At 38.8% G+C, this 23,004-nt stretch overlaps 1 protein-coding gene across 1 annotated transcript in view; it reads left to right on the top strand.

The window, feature by feature from the left end:
• The window catches only part of LOC149314495 (spondin-1), a 437,456-nt gene that overhangs the window by 388,895 nt on the left and 25,557 nt on the right, over window positions 1-23,004 (top strand). Inside the window, exon 8 of the mRNA XM_089521249.1 lies at window positions 13,787-13,988. Within this exon, the coding sequence (XP_089377375.1) occupies window positions 13,787-13,988 (202 nt within the window). The remainder of the gene's footprint in view (window positions 1-13,786; window positions 13,989-23,004) is intronic.

Here is a 23,004-nt window from a genome sequence, read left to right as displayed (position 1 = left end):
CTGGCAGATCTAGCTTTGAGCAAAATGTTCTTATGGTTTTTAGATGTTTAATTGCCATCTTAAATAAGCGGTTTTATAATTACTTTGGATGTTACCATGGTACAAAAGAAACGGATATATGTAAGCATCTCTAATAATAATGTAAATGCAATTTTTTAAAAAAACTTATTTTCTGTCGATGCTTGCTTTTTCCTTACCAGATGTATATATTGAGCTTCACATTTGTTAAAATCCCAGTACTGTCAAACCAGTTTGATGGCAGTAACCTTTCACAAAAATGGAATCTTGTAGTGGTAAAGAAATATGTTTGCAATTTGGGAATTATGGAAAAGAAAGAGTAAGACAAGACAGTCACTTGTTTCTATGGAAACAGTGCAGTGTGCCTAGCTCAGCTGTTTCCCCTTCCTTTTTAAAAATCATTTTAAAGATAACCAGAATATGTCTAGCATTGAAGCATTCCTTTAATGTTGTCAAAAATAGAAGGGTGCAAAACAATTATACATAATAAAAGGTGCATCTGAAGCATGTAGAGAGAAGAAGAAAAAGAGAGAAGAAAAGTTGTGTATTTGTGAATTTTGACTTTGAACATGCAACTTTGTGTATCTTTTGTGCTTTCTGGTTGATTAAATTATGAATTATAATGAGAATATCACTGCACTTGTTAATAGAGAAGAACAGAATAGGTTGAGAGGAGTTATTTGGAAGTAGCCTCACTTGAAAAGCAGTTCTGCTTGTGATTTTTCTCTGCCTTGTCTTCTTCCCCATTGCTTCTGATTTTCAGTTATCTGGATCCCAACAAAGAATGATTTAATTGTCTGCCATTATTCCATTCTGGATTTCAACAAAGGTCACAGTATACATGCATCTGACTCTTGCCAGGGCTTTAGCAGGGCTGCAGCAACCTTAGGCAGCCTAGATGTTTTGGTTTTCAACTCCCAGGAGCCACAGCTAATATAGCCAGCTGCAACAAGGGATGTAAAAAACACATACTAGATTGGGGAGGGGCAGTGTTTCACAATGTATACCAACATTATGATTCATAGATACCTGACTTAGCCAAGAAAATGGGTGGATTTGGATAACCATTTGCACTTCAAGATTTCCTTTCATATTTTTTTGCACTAAACAACAACAGCCTGGTTTTTTATGCATAAAATATGAGGGGGGTGTCTAACAGAAAACCCTTTTCCCTGCTAAAAAATATCTTCTCCACGTTTGTGTGTTTGCTGGAATTTTGATGAAGGCAAATAAATTTTCTATTCAAAGAGGTCAATTGTTCCACCCAAAAGGCATGTGCCTTCCATGAAATTTAAGATTACTATTAAGTGCTGATGTGTGCACATAAGTCGAACACTGCACAGAAGTCCTTGTGGGGAACAAGAGAAGCTATTCCCTTGTGGGAAAACTGTTGCAATTACTTATGCTTGCCTGGAAGAGCAAAACTAGAGAAAGTGTTCCTCCCTAATAATAAGACATTATGGTTCTGCTAATCCAAAACATCTGGAGGTCCAAAGTGTTTTCATCCTTACTCTGTGACAAGTTTCAAAAAACTTTCTGCTCTTGAATTCACTGGGGCTTACCTCTGGGTAAGTGAACCCGATGTCGTGAAAATTATTACATTCCTAATGGCAGTTTTACTAGGGATATAATTTTTCAGTAAATTTCTTCTTGAAAGAAGCAATGGGTGATTTTAATCATTTTCATTCACTGTGAAAAAGTCTTCAAAAATCAGTTTTCAAAACTTATTCACAATTCAGGACTTATTCTGCACAAAATCTGTACATGGTTATTCCCCACAGAAAACAGCATTTTTTTTACATGCAAAGGAGCATTTTCTGGGCAGAAAATAAAATTTCTACACAGAGCTATTATTTCCTGTGCAGAAAATTCTATTCCCTGTATGCAAATTGTTTTCTATTTAAATCAATCATGCATAAATTTTGCACAGAATAAAACCCCCGTTACACAATAATTGTACACCAAATAAGTTCCAAACAGCAAAGATTCTCATCAGTCTAGGATTTTTCTCATCAAGGTTTCTCATGTCTCAGAAAATATGTTGTTGTTGTTCCTTCATCTTTACTATTTTAAAATATTCTTTCTACCAGTATGCTTTACATATTTGCCATTCACTCTAGCACTTATCAAAGTTGTTGCTATAGATCTAATACTTTTTTGCCACTTCAAAGTAGGAGAATCACGGCTCATAAGAGTGTTTATATTTTAATAAGTGAAATATGCCTGTTGTTCTGACAAAATGAGTGGAAGTGTTGGGAGATGGATAAAGTTTGCTATGCTCACTGAAGGAACCATGTAGAATGAAATCTCTCTCTCCTTTTGTGGGTCTCTGTCTTGTGGAAATTCACGAGCATCTTTCATCCACCATACTTACATTTACCCATGTTAGTTGTTGTTGTATGCCATCAAATCATTTCCGACTTATGGCTACCTAAAGGCCATAATGCCTATCACAGGGTTTTCATAGCACAGTATGTTTAGATGGGGTTTGCCATTGCCTTCTTGTGAAGGTGAGAGAATGTGATTTGCCCAAGACCACCCAGTGGGTTTTCATGGCAGAGCAGGGATTCAGACTCTTCTCTCCATCACTCAAACCACTACACTATTCTAGCTCCAAGTACTTGAATTCTGGAAGCCACATTTGACTTTCATGGACATTGCAGAGCCACAGAGAGAGAGAGAGAGAGAGAGAGCATTTTTTAAACTCAGAGTTCCCCCTGCCCACAAAAAGGTGTTTGAGGAACAATGTTGCTATTGTTGTTTTTTGCCCCCCTTGATATGTTTTATCCCCTTTTCCAAACCAGAAAGTGAAATGGAAATCACTTCTAGATTTGTTAAAACGTTTCTACTGTGCCTAAAACAAACTGAAGGGAGGATGTGTTGAAATGACTCCCCAAATCCCTATGGGGACAGGGATATTTTAAGTATTTCTTAAAATCAAATTTGGAGGTTCTTGGGGCCACATGTGGTCCATAAGCCACCCTCTACTCTACCCTGAGGTATGTCAAAATATTTTGTTTGTTAGGGAGAAAGGTCTTTATTTTTAAAATATACATAGTGCTCAGGAATGTAATTCTTGAGGTAGCTGTAAGAATATACCGTATATCTTTTTATTTGGTTAGAAGGTCCATCAGTCAACACTAAAATTAATAAAAAGTACATTCGATAACAGAAGAATAAGAGAGACTGTGTTTCCTATCATAGGAAATAAAAGAAATAAATCATATCTGTTGTAGGTTTTCACAGCCAACAGGTATGGCAATCCATTTCTTGTGATTAGTTTTTCATTTAAAATGCAGCTGTCAGTAAGAAGGACAAATGATCACAATTCAAATAGAAGTTGTATGACCTTTTTCAAAATGTGTATTTTCAAACCATGCCAAGAACATGCATAGAATTCAGGAGCTGTGCAAACAGCCCCAAGGGGTGGCCTCCAGCCGCCCCTTTTACAGTCACATTGGGGCCATGGCAACTGCACGTCATGGTCCTGATCTGGCCTTTGCAGGATGTGATAGCCATGGTCCCACAGCTTTACAGTGCTCATTCAGCGCTGCATCATGTGGACGCAGCGCTAGAAGAGTGCCATGACGCCACATGCCATGTGGTGCAGATGTGGCATCACATCAGCCTGGGGCAGAGCATCATATGGATGCTGTGCCCTGACTCCGCCCCCAAAGCTGGCTTTTCCTGCCATCTGCACAGCCCCTCAGAAAAGTTACTTTTGTATATAATTCTTTCCAGACTCCTTCAGCCAGCATGGCCAGAGGATTTGAATCTGAACTTGATCCAATTCCTCTCTTTATTTAATAATTTTCTTCCTCCTCACATCTATAGCTGTTATTTAATAGTTGCTTTCAGAAGATTGTTCCCTGTTCTTGTGCCAAGATTTGGGGGAGGGGGTTAATTTGCAGGTCTGTCAATATTCACGTAAATACTTGTACTGAAATATGTTACAAAAGTATGATAAGATTTAAACGGATTTTTCTATTCTACTTTCAGTTCTCCATCTGGTAAAAAGATTGTTCATGTTAAAAGTTCTGGGCAGGATTTTTTTAAAAAAACCAGTATTCAGTACTAAAGGGAGTGAGTATCTAAGTCATAATAAAGGAGCCATGATGTGTACATCTTTAGAGATTACACAAGGAGTGAAAACACAATTGCAGGCTTGTCACTGCTTATAAAATAGATTGTCGTTCAGACGGAAAAACTGCTGTAAGCTCTGAGGAAAGCTTCAGGTTTGAGTTTTGCTATCTCTCATTTTCCAGATATTATAACAAGCAGCATGGTGATCAGAAAAATAAAAGCAAGACGTTTTTTGACCAGGTACAAAACTGTGGTGCTTTTTAATCTCTGAAATGCAGATGTTTGGGTTGGTTCACCTCTGTCAGTCCTTATGGTCCAATGTACAATATAGTCCATAGTGTTGATCTCTTGCAGTGACTGTGGAGGTACCCTGGGAAAATATAAGACCCTTTATCATGGGCATTTCTGCTGTTCACCACTGCCATTGCTGCTCCTGCTCTTGAGCTACATCACAGCATGAAGATTTAATATCATAAAGTTGGAGGGGGCCTTAGAGGTTCAATGCCATGCTTAATGCAGGAGCTGCAATACAGGATGCAACTACAACTGTGTGCCTAACAGATGGCTGTCAGTTTCAGTTTAAGTACCTACAGTGAAAGAAAGCCTGCTACTTTCCAAGGCAGCCTGTTCCACAGTCAGACATCCCCATAAATATATTGCTCTTTTGTGGGTTCTACTACATTCTATTAGTTTCCCCTAATGGTTAGAAAGTTTAAAAATAACACTTTGAATTGTGTTCTGGAATGAGTTAATAGCCAGGGAATTTGTATAAGAACCATTGTGTTGTTTTCTGTCATAACAATACTAGTCAATAGTCCAGAAAGCTATTATATTCAGGGCAAAAGGAAATTTCGGTGTAATCTTCAAAGGCAGTATACAAAGACATATGCAGTGAAATGCAGTAATCTGATATGGAGCCTAAGAGAACATTGATAACTGTTGTCAGACAATTTCTTTCTAGAAAGAATTGCAGCTAATCCATTTTAGTTGTTGGAAGGCACTATGAGCCACAAGGAAAAAAAAAATAACATAAACAGGATAACATTCTCTTCTTTTGGAATGAGCATCTGTCATGGAAACCAAAGCAGTTTTGGCACCAATACCAAGATGGAAGCTGGATTTAAAATGGATCCCAATGCCAGCTAGGAATGTTCTGAGTTGTACGGACACCAATTGCTTGAGCAAGCTTCCTCAAAAGGGAAAATTAGGAACTAGCTGATAATTATAACAGTCTTCTGAGTCAAGGAATGACTGCAGAAGTAGTCTCTCAACTGCATTCTTCAGCACAACAGGAATAATTAATCTTAAAAAGGCGTTAATCCCCTCCTGGACCCAGCTGGCTAATTTTTTTTCCTATTAGATGATATGAGCCAGGAGAAGAGAGAGTTGATCAGTCATATGGCAGAATGCGATTTTCCAGTAATGTGATCCATATCCTTATGCCACATAGAAATAGACCTGAAAACTGAAATTCATCCAGTAACTGTCTGTCTGTCTGTCTGTGCATCTTCAAGTTGCCTTCTGACTTCGGGTGACTCCATGAATTTCATGGGGTTTTCTTAGGCAAGGAATGTTCAGAGTGATTTTGCCAGTTCCTTCCTCTGATTTATAAGCCTTTATCATGCACAACTTTCAAACCACTATATACATTGTAATTATAGCAACTTTGGCCATATCTGTTGTATGACATCATCTCCCTCTCATCACTATCTTGTCCTTGACAGAAATCCTTGCATTCTCTAGCTTGCAATAAATTCTGTAAAGGGCACATGTGCATGCATGTGCGCACCCTTTGGCAAGATGTACACATTTCAAGAATATGTAAAATCTGATGTGCATATTTCTAAAATACTAAGAAATCTGTGTACAACAGCAAAGCCATGTATATCCAATATGTAGAAAAAGGAAGACAAATATCCACCCCCATATCTCTTTCATCTCCAAGAAATCTGTGTATATCAGGAAAGCCATGTATGTCCATTATGTAGAAAAAGGAGGAAAATCCCCACCCCAATCTCTTTAATCTCTTTGGGCGGCATCCTGTTAATGCCATATGCATGCATGAAGCTCACACATGCACATGTCTCTCTTTTTTTAAGGTGCAAAGAGCTATACTGCAGCCATTTGCACCCTGTCTGAAACCTTCCACACCCCCAACAGTTGTAGGGCACTGAAAGGGGCTGCTATTGCTGCTTGCCAGTTGGTAAGGGAGGAAGAAAGGACACCGTTCAGACAGTGAAGATGCTGCCCTGGGCTCTGAGGGGAAGGAAAAGGAGATTACACTCTATCTGTGAGGACTCCCTAATTTCTCTCCCCTCCCTCCCTCTCTCCGAGACCAATTTCCTCTTCTGAATTGTGTCAACATTCAAGGGAGCTAGAAAGAGAACATGAATACTCTTTCTACTTTGATGTAGGGTCTGTCTGCAAGGAACTGACATAGAGCAGATTTAATGCTGGGAAGAGGAGGAACTCTGTGGAAATGGAGCTGACAGATGCTGATCTGAGTCAAGAAAACAGAATGGTCCCTGACAATAAAGGAAAAGGCTCTTCCTTGCTTGTTATGAAGTATTAAAAAAATAAGTAAAACAAATGCTTTAACAATGCTCTTCTTCCCCACAGTTTAGCCTGTAATATATTCTAGAGTGGGCCTGGAGACCTCTCTGAGCATCCCCACCTCACAACATCTTGGCCTGATTGAAATCGGAAATGGCACCCTGATGTCTGGCAGGAACTGTATTTTTTCCTTCCTGCATTATAAATTATTTGGGGAATGAGAGGTTCTGTTCACATTGGCAGAAGAATTCCACTACTTTAACTCTTTCCTTGACCTCTATTTTACAGGAAGAAAGGAAAGATGGCACCAGAAAAAAAATATTTATTGCTGTGTCTCCCATGCCCTACATTTTTATTGCTGAAGTGGCATGACAGGTCAGAAGAGAGTCCCATGCTAATAGACATTTCGCATATCTCTAGGATTAACACTGGGGAAATTGCCTGACCTGTCTTGTACCTCCATAAAATACAGAGCCTTGACTAAAAGGCACTATATTTTTGTTGACAACATACAGACAATATACAGAGGTTAGAAGACCTCTGTATGTAATACTGGCATTCAGCAATATTACTTTGAGTGAGCTTTCATTTTGCAGTCATCCTATTCAATAGCCCACATCCAGAGTTGCTCATTCTCTTTCAAACACAAACTGAACAACTGCTCGTGTGTGTGTGTGTGTGTGTGTGTGTGTGTGTGTGTGTGTGTGTGTGTACACATGTTCAATATGAAGTTAAAGGCTTTCACAGCCAGCATCCATAGTTTTCTGTGGGTTTTTCACCACATAACTTGAAAAACCCACAAAAACTATATACATGTTGCTTATAAAAAGATGTCTTTTTTTCTCTCAGAGTTATTCTTGCACACTGTGAGATATCTTTCAACATTTCTGCTTGAAGTTCAGAATTTTCCTTCATATATACTAACACAGTTCTTCTGCTGTTCCCATATGTGACACTGTGAGCACTATTGACCAGAGAAAATGTGATTTTATCTCATACTTTTCCATCTCCCTGTCCCCAGGAAGAGGTAAACTAAAGTCATTCATGCACATGGATTCCTTTTATCTAATATGACATAGAAACTCTGGGAATTTACAGTGAAAAAATGCTTCCTTCCTTTGCTTAGACACTGTAGTCAAATGTGACTCTTCTCTTTTTCCTTCACCAAGACAAAGCAAAATCCTTCTGTGTTTGGGGAGACCGCTATGGGTATAAAGAAGGCTGTAAGGACATATCCATCACTTAGGATAGTTCTTGCAGACTGTCAAAACAGTCATGTCATCCTCTTAGCAGATATAATGTCTCAAAAAGAAAATTTAGAATTTTCAACATTTGAAGTGCCAGCAGTGATATTATTCTATGACACAACCTTATTTGCTTTGTGTAAGATGTCATTAGTTTGGCCTCCTAACTGCTCCTTAGTCTTTGGCCCTCCAGATCTTTTTGACATCTGCTCCCAGAATTGCAAAATCAATCATCAGTAATTTTGGGACCTGAAACCTGGAAGATATTTGTTTGTTTAATATCCCACCATATAACCACCAACGGGGTTATTTGGTCCACAGGATTCAAGGTAATATACAGCATTTTAAACACAATACAGTTTTGAAAACTGTTAATACAAAAGTTAAAACACAAACTAAACATTGATTTAAAAAACACAAGTTAATCATTAAGAAGATGTTTAATACATAATAACAATAAAAACACACTCCCTCTTAAAAGCTCTCTCTGCTGCATCATAGTAAAAACCACATGCCTCCTTAAATACAAAGTTTCTTTACGCACTGATGGAAAGGCAACAGGGAGGGGTACAACCTGATCTTCTGGGAAAGGGAGTTCCACAACTTGAAAGCAGCCTCCAAGAAGTTTCTTTCCCATCTCCCCACCAAATGTGCTTGGAATGCTGGTAGGACTGAGAGAAAGCCTTCTCCCATAGATTTTAGGAGATTACCATGCTACAATCTTATAGTGCTGCTATTCCACTTTTACTGCTCTGGCTGCCTCCTGTTGCATTCTGGGATTTTCACTTTAAGGAGGGGCATTTAGCATTCTGAGCCAGAGAACTCTTAGGCCTCACTGAACTACAAATCTGAGAATGTAACAGGAGGCAGCCAGAGTGGTAAAAGTGAAATAGCAGCACTATAAAAGTGTAGTGTAGAGGCTCAGACAGGAAGATATGGTTTCTCATGTAGTTTGGATCCAAGCCATGTAGGGCTTTAATGGTCATAGCCATCACTTTGAATTCTGCCCTGAAACAGATTAACAGCCAGTGGAGTTGTTTTGGTGAGGGCATTATATGCTTCCTATAACCTGCCACAGACAGTAACCTGGCTACAGCATTTTTGGACTTGCTGAAGTTACCAAACAATTTCCAAAAGTTTCCATAGAGTTACAGTAATCCAAATGGATGTAATAACGGCATATGTCACAGTAGCCAGGCATGACGTCCCAAGGAACAGGCATAGCTGGCACACCTGTTTTACCTTTTCAAATGTACTTCTCACCACCATTGAAACCTGGTCATCCAGGCTCAGATCTGCGTCCATGATTAAAGTATGAACACCCTGTCCTACATCATACAATCCCCCGGTTGTTCGATGAATCAAAATGCCTGGTCACGGTCAGGCTTCAGAATGACACAGGGGCTATGAAAATGCCATCTTGCAGACATGCAACCAACTGATTGCATGTTCTCAGTCAAACGCCTAGTCAATGGGAGGCACTGCCATGATGTGGCCCCCGCAATGGCCACAATGCATGCCCTCAGTGCACCCCTGTCCCAAAGGACACCCGATCCAGTTCTATGCAGCCCTGAAAACCATGCCCACCAGATCCATGACCTATGTTGCCACCCCAGACGTTGTGACAAGGAAAGCAGGGTGGGAGAGCCGAGCTAAAATGGTGCTGCCGAGGAACACCATGTGGCCTTATAAAAGCTGAAGAGGAGGAGGAGCCGGGAGGGAAGGAGCCCTGCCTCCAGGCCAGCCAACCAATAGGCTGCCTGGAGGACCGGGGCACCATAGCGAGGGACCTCTTGCCTTCTAGAGAGGCCCGCCGAGACGTGGAAGTCCCTCCCCTTCCCTCCTGACCGGCCAATCACAGGCCCACTCGCCCTGGCAAGGTATGCTGATTTGCAGCCGGACCCATTTTACAGCAGAAGATGGTGCAGGCCCCTGGCAGCAACCTGGCCATCCAGGGTGAGTCGGGTGGCCACATTTTTTCTTCATTTGTTTTTTAGTGTAATCAGATAACAAATTTGACCAGAGACAATTGCTGGTCTAAGGGCAAGGAGAACTGTGCCAGGTTGTGGTATTTTTATACCTGAAACAAAAAAGTCAAAACAAAACTCCTGCCACCCCCATGAAATTGTAACTGCTGTGTAAAGCCAGAGGTTCATGGGAGAAAACAGGCACTATTTCTAGAAACTGTTGACTGAAGTGGCAGCTTGAGATTTGTTAATAGTAATGTTGTGTTGGCAGAAGTTCTTGAGCTGGTTGCTTGAACACAGAAAATCAGAAAATGTAGACGAAAATGCTGAAGATCAATCTCTAGTAATTATGAGGAATTGAAATGTGTATCAGTATACTATTTTTAAAGAGGGAACTGTAAAAGATTTGGTAAAGATAGCACACATGAGGGTTAGCATGGTAATTTTCAAGAAAGGCAGTCTAAAGAATTTCCAAGTAACCATTCTTAGTGCTGTATTCCTTCCAATAACATGTCTCGAATTGTCCATTAACTTCAGAAGCCTATTCCGGAAGAAGTGATGTGAAAATTATAGTGCCATGAAGATCCTAGCACAAGCACTATTGATTTCAGCAGGGGGTGGTACCATCACAGCAATTCTAAAATTGATCTCTGCAGCTGTAATCCTGAACCTGCTAAATCAGTTGAAAACCTTGGTATTTAGTTCACATGGTGCTCTTCAATACATCAAAGATATTCTTAGTGAAGAGGCATGTTTGTTCAAGGACAGCAACAGTTGAACATTAATGGCTGGAGACACTAGAATTAGAAAGGCTGCAACACTGGAAACCAAAAATAATCTTGTCATAGCTTCCAGATGATGGATGAGATGGTGGCACAAATCTTTTCATCTGTGGCATTTATGGTGTAACACAGTTTTGGCCAGATTCCTTGGGAGACTAATGCTAACAAAGAACTTTCCATTCAGAGACATAGCCATGTTAATCTGGTATAACTATATTTAAAGGGATTGAATAGCACCTTTCAGTCTAACTGTGTGGAAGAAATTGTAGTATAAACTTTTGTAGATTTGTTTTACTTTTTCAGATGCATGGAGTGAATTGATGCCCAGGAAGGACCTTTATAATCAAACTGTATGAATAGTTATAGAAATGCAAAACCTGTGATATGGTGGTGAGGTGACAAGTTCAGATTTAATTATGGTTTTCGGGGGACCAAGGAAACATGCTGCCTAAGGACAGGGTGCCATTGTCTCTGTTCAGTGCATTGCTGATGCATTGGAACTTGTGAATATATTCTAATTCAGCATTGAACTTCCCAGTGCTTGAGAATGTAAGTTTATCAGCTCCCAGAATCCCCCAGCCAGCACCGCTATTCTGGAATTTAGTCCCCCTGCTCCCAAAAGTAAAATTCGCAAGTTCTCAAAATTTTAACTAAGGTTGTACAGTCCACCCTCCTTATCCACATATTCTTTCTCCACAAATCCAACCATCCATACCTTGAAAATATTTTTAAATATATACATTCCTAAAATAAAACCTTATTTTGCCATTTTTTAAAGGGCACAATTTCACTATGCCATTTTATTAAGTCCACAGATTTTGATATCCATGGGGGTCTTGGAACCCAAACCCAGTGGATATCAAGGGTCCACTGTATTGATAGGCTTGACAGGAATTTTTCCTCTAAGAGCATAGGCTACTTGAACGTATTACTTATAGGTAGGCAAATGGTTGCAACTTTGTTTTATTTGTTTATTCTTTCCAACTTGTTTAAAATAATAAAAATTCCCCATCCTGGTTGTTAGGTAGAGTTCCAGGAATTCTAAGGTTGCTTTCTCAGAAATGTTTTCTGTTGTGTGGGCAGGAGCAGCTAGATTGAGACAGAGCAGAGATGATGGTGGTGTTGGGAGAAAAGTTGGGATTTGTTAGACACAGTGCAACAATTTTGCACAACCTGAGTATGTGTTCCAAAGGAAAGGGTCCCCAAAAGAACCAAAATGGCACTAGACTACTCATCCTTAATATAAAAAAAATGTTACTGTACAGCTTTTTAAAATGATAACTTGGGGCAAGCCAGTAGGAACTGGTGCATCTCCAGGTACATCCATGTGAGTCTCTAGCATACGTAATCCCTGTGGCATGAGACTGAAAAACTGGGAAATGGACTTATTAGCTCAGAGGTCACAGCAACAATATAACAATCTTTTGTTGATGTCACTGGAGATTATCACACTGCCAGTTCTCCACCGGGATAGACATGGATTGTAACCATAACAGATGGATCTTATGAAACACCTCGTACCAGACTGTAGGCAGTCCGAATCCAGTCCAGGCTTCTCCTACAGTCTTTCAAGAACAGGAAAATCCCATTCTTGAAAAGCTTTGGGAGAAGCCTGGATTGCATACAGGCTTCCAGCTGCCTGGTCACGGGGCTGTCTGATAAGATTTGTCTGTTACAGTTACAACTCGAGTCTATCCAGATGGGAATTGGCAATGTGATAGTCTCCACTTTCTCAGTTGGAGGACAACTTGAAGGCAAGAGTGGAACTCTCTTTAATTAATTCCACTATCATTCATTCATTCATTCACTTACATAAATTCCACTACTTAAAATACTGACACAATTTCCCATTTGCTGATAAAAGTGTTTAAAACACTTTTATCAGCAAATGGGAAATTGTGCCAGCATTTTAAGTTACTACCAGGTGTGGACTTCAGTTCATATCCAAACATGCCAGACTTTATGCCCTCTCTGCCTGCCCAACATTGAATGTCACAGTACTTGTTGAGATCTTCTCCTTGGAGGCTGCTAATGCAAACAAATCATTGATACTATCAATATAACATATTGATAAACAGCAGTAAAAATGAGGAAAACCCATGGGCAATCTAGTTGTGCTTGATTCTTGAATCTTCTTTTTGATTTCAGTGGTCCTTGTGAGGTTGGCATAAATGCATGTTATCTTCATCACAGTCAATTTTGCCTGATAAGTAGGGTGGATGCAAGATGCTAACATCTTATTTGGCAAATACAAGGAAGCTTGTAAGTACAGGCACTACAGGGTGAGGCATTGTTTGTGGACAATATATTATGAAGAAATACTTTTCTACTTCAGTAGCTTTGTACATTACCAAGGTTGGTGCGTGCACAGGACAGACAGATTGTCTATCACTGAAGATGTTCATATGTTATTAAAACATCACAATTGATTCCATACGCAACCTATCCTCTGTTCAAGGGAATCCTTGGCAACCTCTCAAGAATTAGGGTGTGCTTCTTATCACCATGCATTTACTTTGGCAGGGATTTGCACAATGCTTGACTACAACACCTTCTGGCTGGTGCTGTAAATCTCACACATGCTTGAGCATTAAAATCTAAGTAATGGTGGTTTTGAAATGGTTGCCAATCTCAACATTTTAGTTGTTGCCCAGCTAGTACTGTCCAGGGAATATAACTTTTAGAATGCTTTTTACTGCACTCCCTGTGGTTTAAACAAAGATTTTGCTGCAAGTGTGAGATCAAGATTTCCTTCGTTGTCTTTCAAGCGACTTGAAGACTCAATAAAAATCTAAATGAAATCCAAGAATGAAGTAAAATCCATTTCATTAAATACCCACAGTTGTCTTGCTCTTGGAAGAAATATAGTGTACTACAACAATATCAAACACCTTACCATATCAATTTATTGCCGTATTTCAGGTACATGCAGAAATCCTCTGCCTGTCACTCTGATACTAAAAGCACTTTGCGGGAAGTGCCGTTTCAACTTTAGTTTCACTTGGCTCACAAAAATGTTTTACAGGATACAGAATAACTCCCTCTTGCTACCCTTAACTATATATAGCACACAAGGTGATGGCTTCTCAGCTTGCAGTTTTTACTTTAACTGTATCATCTCTTTCTTTTTCATTTGCAGGAGAGCTGCTCCCTCTGCTGAATTTTCTGTGGACAGAACACGCCATCTGATGTCTTTCCTCACCATGCTAGGCCCTAGTCCTGACTGGAATGTAGGGCTCTCTGCTGAAGACCTGTGTACCAAAGACTGCGGATGGGTTCAAAAGGTCATTCAGGATCTGATACCATGGGACGCTGGCACTGACAGTGGAGTTACCTATGAGGTAAATATTTATGTTTGCTTTGAAAAGATACATTCTTATAGGACTAAATTGCACAAAATGCAGAAATATGTTCAAGGTGGGATATAAATCATTAAAGTAGATACATAACTGCCCATATCTGGCATTTAATGTATATATTAACAGCACCCAGTCAGAAGAGTAAAAAATGGAGTAGCGGATCCTATATTCCATATACCAAAGGACAGGATGCCATTTCATAAACACAGTAGGCTATGCTTTGTTCTTATTTTGTTCCTTCTTGGTCAACATACCCTCCAGCTCTCCTGATTTTTCAGAAACAAATCATCTGTCATCCCAGTTTTTCAGTTTTGTTTTAAATGTCCCAGTTTCCTTCTCCTCCTCCCACTTTTCCCATTGCAGGTTCAGTAATTGGTTCATACAAACTGAGTTCAAAATGCAAAAGAGTTTGCCTTCAGTAAATTCAGCAAGGGGGGATAAAAAAGGAACAGAAGCTTTCACTTCCAAGTAGGCTGGGGACAAACTATCAAATTATCAATGTTTTATTGATAGTGTCAATAATTTGTTTGCATTAGTGGCCTCCAAGGAGAACTCAACAATGGAGACTGGTCTAAATTCACTCAGGAAGTTTATAGTTCAGCAAGTTGGAGAACCTAGGTCTACATCCAATATTCCAACTACAATAAATTCAAACTTTAGTACCTTGGAAGTACCACTTTAATGAAAGGTAATCTAAAGTCTAATGTGAGCCTACCCTATTAATTTGTTCTTTTGGACTCTGATTTGGAGCAGTTATTTAAACTCTAAGTTAGCAATACTTGATGATGTAAAAAAAAAAAAAAAACACCACCCTAATCAGATAGGCAACTGCAGCAGAAGCCAGTTTTCACCCCTGTGTACCAGTGGTAAGTCAGACCACTTCATTTTCAGTTGAATGTGAAAATCATAACCGGAAGTGGTACAAGTTGCAGCCTCCAAGTATGTTGAGGACTTTATGGTTTTTGTTTTGTTTTGGCTTGGTTTGGTTTTTAGGGTTTGGGGTGTCTTGGAGATGTCTAGGAGAGGCTACTGAGCTTTAGAGAGAGTTTTTTATGTGAAAAATGGGAGAAGGTGCTAGAGCTTTGAATAGATCAGGAACTTCAACCCCCCAAAGGAAGTATGGGAATCACATGTGATCTGCAAACCATCCTGGAACAATAACTAGAAAAGTAATTGAGGAGGGCATCCACTGTCCATACTGGTTTGGAATTCTTGGAATTCTAGTTGGAATAAGTAAAATTTCAGGGCTTTGCTACTAAGATTGTGAAATGTATTATAAACCCTTAATGTAAATGTCTGCATGTCTTCTTAATGATCTCTTGAATCATTACAATTCATATTGATCTCTGGAAAACAATGAGAGATGAAAATCTGAGTGATCTACTAGAAATGACTCATTATCATACTGATATTCCATATTTCTGTCCAGACTGGGAAAAGCTGATTGTTTGAGTGGACCTGTAGTGGGTGATTACCAAAAAGGCATTCTGCTTCATCTGTAGTAGACAATGAGACTAATACAGTACATGCAGAATTTTATAATGGCATTCCTAAAACTCTTCTCATTTACTCCCATGGATTAGTTTTAACAAGAGAAAGAAAGCAGCTTTCCAGTTATTTTATTCTAGATGTGCTTCAACACAGTTCTCTTTATCAAGGGAAAATTGGGGGAAATACAATATGAAAAAAATCTATAAACACAAATTTCCTTCTTTTTTTCAAGATATGCAAACATGTATCTCAAGATCCATTAAATTTCAGGATGGCGTACCTGGTCCCTGTGTCTGCACATTGTCCTCACAATAGCCCTATGAGATAGATGCTTAATTACAACAACCATTTTATGTAACATTATGCGCTACACACATACACAAAAAAGCAAACACATACACATACGTTTTATGTTTTAGTTTTATCTTAAACATAAAGTAACTATAAAATAATATTCTCATGCACATCATTTTAACATCTGCTCAATAGGTCCTACAATCTCTTTGAAAGGTTGGTTGCATTGTAGTTTTTCTTGAGTGAAACTGCAGTAAAATAGCTCTAAGCAAGCCTTTGAAAGTATTAAAAGGAAGTAAGAAATAAGCTTTGAATCTTTTGTTTAGTGATCCTAGAAACTGAGGTTTTATGTATTAACATACAAGAGTATTTTTTTATAATATAGTGCTTATGTCTAAGGTACAATATCTGTGATCTTGCCAGATGTACTTCTGTAAAGCTCATCCAGATGTATCTCCATGTCCTTCTCCACCACCTTTGCATGAACAATCTACCTCCATCATTCAGATGTTCCCCACAAGCAAGTAGTGGCCAGGGAATGGTGGCTGGGCAAGGTCCAGATCTGTTCTTGCTGATGGGTGCACAAAGATGACATCATTCTCCCAAACCCTCAGGAGGTCCAGAAGGATGGGTTTTTTTTCTTTGTATATTTTGGCTGCAGGAAAACAGATGACCCCTGTCGGACTGCTGCCCCCTGCCCTACCTGGGCCACTAAAAGTCCATGTGTAGGAGCAGAGAGGTGGGCTTCAGGCTAGTGGACTGTTACAGACAGAGGTGCTGGATACCTGCATCTGCAGTGACCTGTTACCCAAAAAACTAGGGTCCTGGGAGGGCACTCACAAATTGTATTCATTGGGAGAATTAATCTAACTTGATAGGCAGCAGCAAAAGGGCTCGGGCAACTCTAAGCCAGGATGTAAGCCTATGTTTAATTGTTCTGAATCCAAAAAGGCAAGTTCCAAATTAGTTTATTTTACAGTGTGCTAGCGTCATATGTGAGTGCACCATACGTGGTTTTCAGCTTACACACATACACACACACAAACATAAGAACATGCCGCATGCACGATCCCCATTCTTTTCAATGGTGCTCAAGCATATATGGTATTTTCCTTGTGTGCGGGGGTCCAGAACATATCCTCCACGTAAGGGAAGGGCCTACTATATTTATAAAAAGGGGAATCAACACACATGCAAAGCTCTCTCTCTTTCTTTCTCTCTCTCTCTCTCTCTCTCACACACACACACACACACACACAAACTAAGATATAAAAGGTGGTAGTGGAAAGCAATTTTTAGGATTGCAGTGCGCAATATGTTACCAGTTCCAGAAACTAGGCTGCAATCTGGGGGAAAGCTGAGAGTTGAATGGGGCTCAGTCTGATGCTTTGTGGCAGAGACAGCAGTACTGAGGGGTCAAGCTTGAATCCAACAGAGTTTCTGTTTGATTCAATTGGACCAAATTGTGGGCAGCCTTTGTGAACATATTTTTGGGGTGAACTGTGTCCCGAGGCAGTTCTCTGGAGGTTGAGTGGATTTTATAGGAATCCTAGAAACAATGGTATTCCCAGCTGGTTGATGGTTTTAACTTCAGAGTTACAAAATGAATATTTTTGGTGATGAAATCAGGACAGCTCGAGGGAGTTTGGGATAGAATGAGGTGTTGGGAAATAAAACAAAAGCTAGCAAGGAGATTGGCTTACTGCTTTAGGCTGATAGACCTCTTTTGACTTTGACCCTTCAAGAGAAAATTCACTTGTCAGGAGGTTCAGAAGAAGCAATACCCATGATGTTACAAGGCTCCTTTCCACATGCCCTCAAGTCTTATGTGATGAGACTCATGAGAAGTTCACTTCACTTTGCAAAGGTCATCATGACCTTTTCAGGATGATGCTTTTTGGCCTCTGTGTAACTGCTATTACAACAAAATATAGCAAAACATTTGTACCCCAAAATAATGCAGGGTTTGCAGGGTGTGCTAAGAGACCAGAAAAGGTAAATACACAGGTGAAATGAGACAGGATTCTAGCCCAGTACACACACACACACACACACACACACACAATATATGGGTTTTTTACATTGTATTTTCTGAAAGTCTAGTTTTTTAAAAGCTATGTAAGGTTTGATTTAAAGATTATCTGTATTATATATTCCAGATTTCCTTCATAATGTTTTTTTTTCTTGGCTGTTAGAAGGAGTAATCTGGTGTCAGATTTTTGAGCTAGAACCACAGCACAGTGGATCACAGAATTAATCCCTGTATTTAGGGGAGAGGAAAAGAAAATGCAGCCCTTTCCAAAAGAAACAATATGCAAACATTACATAAGACAAGTCATTTCCCCTGAGTAGCTCAGGTATAATAACCTCTAGTACACAAAGAATCAATGCATTGTAATTAGACATTGGGCTGCCTATGGGGGGTAGAGGAAGAAAGCTGGATCTCAACTAAAAACTGTTTTCTTTAAAATTAGTCCTTTCTACTTTTTTTCTAGTTTTGAAACAAATATGCACCTAATGTCCTTAGCAGTATGGGGAAGAAGAGAAATACATGCTACATTTGCTTATTTGTAGCCCTTTGCTTACTAGGGATAACTGGACCCTATAAGGAAGGTCCCAATATCTACATGAGTACCAGTAGTACCAGTAGCTGAGACTTAAGATAATTTTTGTGGCACCTATAAAAGACCTAGGATGTATATCCAGATAATATATTTTGCCATATTTTGAAAAAGTGTGTGCCTTTCTCTACTAAGGAGATAGTATTCTACTTCTCTACTATTACCATCATTATTATTATTTATATCCTGTCCTTCTCTCAAGACTGGGGCTTAGGGTAGTTTACAACATTAAAAAACAACATACTGTTAAAAATATAACATTAAACAATACGTTAAAATAGGATTAAATTACTACAATAATTAAAACAAATTCAATGGTAAAATATCAAATACTTTAAAAAGATAAAAATGCTTAAAATACATAAAACAATATAGTAACCCAGGCCATTCTTTAAAAGCATTCTGTTTTGAATACCGGTCTGAAGAGGAACGTTTTCACCTGTCGGCGGAAGGCCATCAAAGACGGGGCCATTCTAGCCTCCCTGGGCAGGGAGTTCCAGAGTCTAGGAGTAGCCATGGAAAAGGTCCTCTCTCATGTTACCACCAACTGTGCTTGTGATGGTGGTGGAATGGAGAGAAGGGCCTCCCCTGCAGCTCTCAGAGCCTGGGCCAGCTCATATGGGGAGATATGAATTAATTCACCTAAAACATATCTTATGGACAAATGTGCAGGACAAATGTGCAGATTGGAGAGTAATCCCCCTTAGAATTCTCAACACAACAAATTCTATAAGAATATATATATATATATATATATATATATATATATATAGAGAGAGAGAGAGAGAGAGAGAGAGAGAGAGAGAGAGAGAGAGAGAGATACACACATACATACAATGTGGTGGAATACTTATCTGAAAATGACTTAGTAGAATATACAGTGGGAACTTGCCTTATGCGGGGGATCCATTCCAGACCCCCCTGCGTAAGGGAAATACTGTGAATGCTCAAGCCCCATTGAAAACAATGGGGCTCATGCATGTGGTGCAGCACACAGACCATGGGCACATGCACCATTGCCATTACCATACATTGCCATGTATGGCATGCACACTTATGATGCGGGTGCACTTTATATTAAGAAGCTGGTCCAAGTATCTCAAAACCTGGCTCTTGATGGACACATGAAAATGGAGCCTCATATGCCCCTGGGAAGGATTGAACATGATGACTTCATTGCTCCTGGAAATATTATGTAGAAAATATACTGTTCCCTTGGGGACAAGTATTTTGCAAAAGGCACATGGAAGCGTCCCATCCTCCTGGGTTAGTTGTGGCCACCATTTTCAGTATGTATGACAGCACCCAAGCTTTCTAGTCAATTTAAGCAGCTATTAACCTGTTATTAAGTAAGAAAAATAATAACAGTCCCCAGAACACCTTACACAATTTCTGCTTTTTAAAAGAATAATAATTGTTTTACAGCAGCCCTCAGGCTAATTTTTAACAGTTTTGTACTTTTTGCTCCCAAAATTTCATCCAGAGATTTAAAAAAATCCACATGTGAAAATGATTCTGAATAGACTTACAACTATGCACATACAAAATGTACACTGAACAACTAATCCGTCCATCCCTAGCTTTGATATTTCTGTGTGGACATCAAAAATTATTTACCTAAGAATACTGAATCTTGTGGTTCAGGGCAATGATGTTTATTAACAGAGTGATAGATCATGCATTTTTAAAAAAATATGCAGACTAGATTTAAACTATTTGCATTGACTCATCATAAAGACAAAACTTTGATGTTCATTTTTGTTTTAAAAACAAATCAAAAACCAAGTTTTTGATATGCTAGTGCACTATCTAATGTATTCACACAGCAGTAAGTGATTCTAATATTCTGTTGACAAAAGCAAGCCAATTTTGAAGGCAGTCTGATGAGCATGCACTGAAAATAATTTGTTCCAATTTATGAACATTCATGCTGAGATAGCCAGTGCCATGTGCTGTTTCCTACCCAAGGCTTCTTTGGAGCAGCGAAGAAATGATTTCTATGCTTCACAACAGGAATATTGATAGCTTACTGTTCTGTCATTGTTTTGCTCTGCGTGGTCTTATCAAATTTCCTTCCTACTATCATTTTATACTGTTTAGTAAAATTATTGTTTTTCAAGGAAGCCTTCCCACCAGAGGTGGTTGTTTTAACCCTCATCCATTCTGGTGGGGTTTTTTTCCCTTATTTCATTTTTTATTATCCAGCATCCTTTCTGAGGTCATTTTATACTACTGGTCTACAGCTCCAATTTAATATAGCTTTTATTATGTACTGTATTGTTAGCTTTCTCTTGTAGTCATTACTGAAGAGGCCAAACAGAGACTAGGACCAGTCTTACCTGCTGATATAACAGTTTGTCACTGTCCTTTCATAATAGATTCTTGGTAAAAATATAGAGAAGAAACTGGAATTGAAATTTTGGAAACTTACTTTAAAATGAATGAACACATGCACTTTTCCTGTCTTACCTTTCCATATCATATCATACATACAGTAATTACATTGACTTTGGAAGCTCTAGAAGAATGCTGCTTGCTTCCATTTTCTGCTGACACTGAAACAAAGATATCATGAGAAAAATCTCTGCCTGGCTATGTAAAAAATATTTTGCTGGATTTGACATACTCAGTTTATTAAAAAAAAAACAACACCCCTCTTTACTAGAAGAATGCACCTTGTCTCTAGAATTTGCGCATTTCAGAGAAGCCAACTGCATACAACAACTTATAAATTTTGAATGTGAACAGTTTAAAATGTTGGAAGAAAATATTCACAAGCATGTGTCAGTCAATGGGGAGAATGTATACATTAGATAAAATGCATAAATAGGCACATTATGGAAATATACTGAAAATGCCTATAAGTTTCAATATGGAAAAAAAGCACAAAGTATCTTTGCCACATGCAAAAAGAATGGAAAGAAAATGCCAGAGGGATTAGAGAATTACCATGAAATCAAGATTAAGAGACTTTCATATCAAGTTTATAATAATAATAATTATTTATTTATTTATTTATTTATTTATTTATTTATTTATTTATAGCCCGCCCAATCACAAGGAATCTGGGCGGGTTACAACAATAAAAATAAAGAGAATAAAATAAAATACAATAAAATTGGCCTTGTCCCATGGATTTCTTGAATTTTCAGAACAAACAAGACAGCCACATCTATGACAATTTTAAGGCGGGTGGAGTGAAATACTGTGATTTCCAGGAATGGCAAAAAGAGGTTTAGTACTATATCTAGGGGCAAGTAAGGCAGAGCCATTATAATCAGCATAATGGTGTCATAGTCATAGTCTGTAAGAGAGGAGGCATGCTTTAAAAAGGAACAGGACATCGGGGCAGCATGACAGAATTTTGCAAAGTTCTCTCTGACTCGTTACAATAGACACATTAGCTTTTTTATTATAAGCAATATCACTGAATGAGTTCCTAAAATAAGCCAAGCTACCAATGGCCCGGCCCACTGCCACCTAGAGAAAGCTGAGCCCCGAGACTGATTTTATTGTTGATGTTTGTTCCTCAATATATAAATGACTGTACTTGCTTATTTTCCCATTTGTCTGTTGAAATAGGTTTCAGCTATTATTTCTTGTCTTGTACTAATAATGTGGGTGTAAGTTTTTAACAGTGTTCTCTGCACTGCTGCATTGATAATACCATAAAAACCAGCTGTCTTTAAAATGAAAAACAGTATCTTCCATTCCAGTCCAAGTTTCTAATGGATGAATCTGATCTGATCAAAAAGGCAATGCTTTCAAGGAGATATCATCTATAGTTTTCCTTGACAAAAAAAAAAGCATCAATTTCTTTATGTGTTTCTCCTGCCACCTGCCTGTTTATTATAGTTACTCACCATGAGTGACTTTACTAGCTTGAAATGTCGAACTTCTAGTGCTTAAAAAATGAACAGATTTTGTAATGTAAATTCAGGAGAAAAGAAGAGAGATCTCTTGCCATCATTCTTTAATTTTTAAAACAACAACAAAATATTGTTATACCTTTTAATGTTTGTTCTCATGAGATGGTGTGGACTAGAACTTTAAATAAGTAAAAGCTGTTTACATGCAGTGAGTAGAACTTTTTTTTAAAATTATGTTTCTGCCTTTTCTGGAAAAACTAAAACAGTTCCCTATGTCTGATTATCACCATATTAGAACCCTTTAGTGAGGCATTATTTTTCTACAATTGCCCCTCCTAACTCACAGATCTCGGATCCGTGAACTTGAAAATCCATGGAGGAGTAACCGCTCTTTTTAATGGAACACATCTCCGTGCATGCATACACGGGTGCATGCACGAGCTTGAATATGTGTGAGCCTCTGTTTTTTCAGGAGGGTCTGGAACTGTTCCCCCATGAAAACAGAGGGCCAACTGTACTGTTAACCAAACATGGAGATAAACTAGAGATTTTGTATAACATATAGAAGCCTGCTGTGTCTTCATTATACCCGAGAGAACAGAATCAGGCATTTAAAGGATTAAGAAAAGCTGTTTTAAGCACCATGTGCAGGCTATCCATCACTAATATCCCAGCCACAATCAACAGGAAGTGATTACCATATATACTCGAGTATAAGTCGAT

The sequence above is a fragment of the Sceloporus occidentalis genome, unplaced genomic scaffold, assembly GCF_023333645.1.
Source record: "Sceloporus occidentalis isolate IW3139 unplaced genomic scaffold, rSceOcc1.0.p SCAF_4, whole genome shotgun sequence".
Classification (NCBI taxonomy): Eukaryota; Metazoa; Chordata; class Lepidosauria; order Squamata; family Phrynosomatidae; genus Sceloporus; species Sceloporus occidentalis.
The sequence above is the reverse complement of the archived record's forward strand: the minus strand, read 5'-3'. Positions and strand labels throughout refer to the sequence as shown.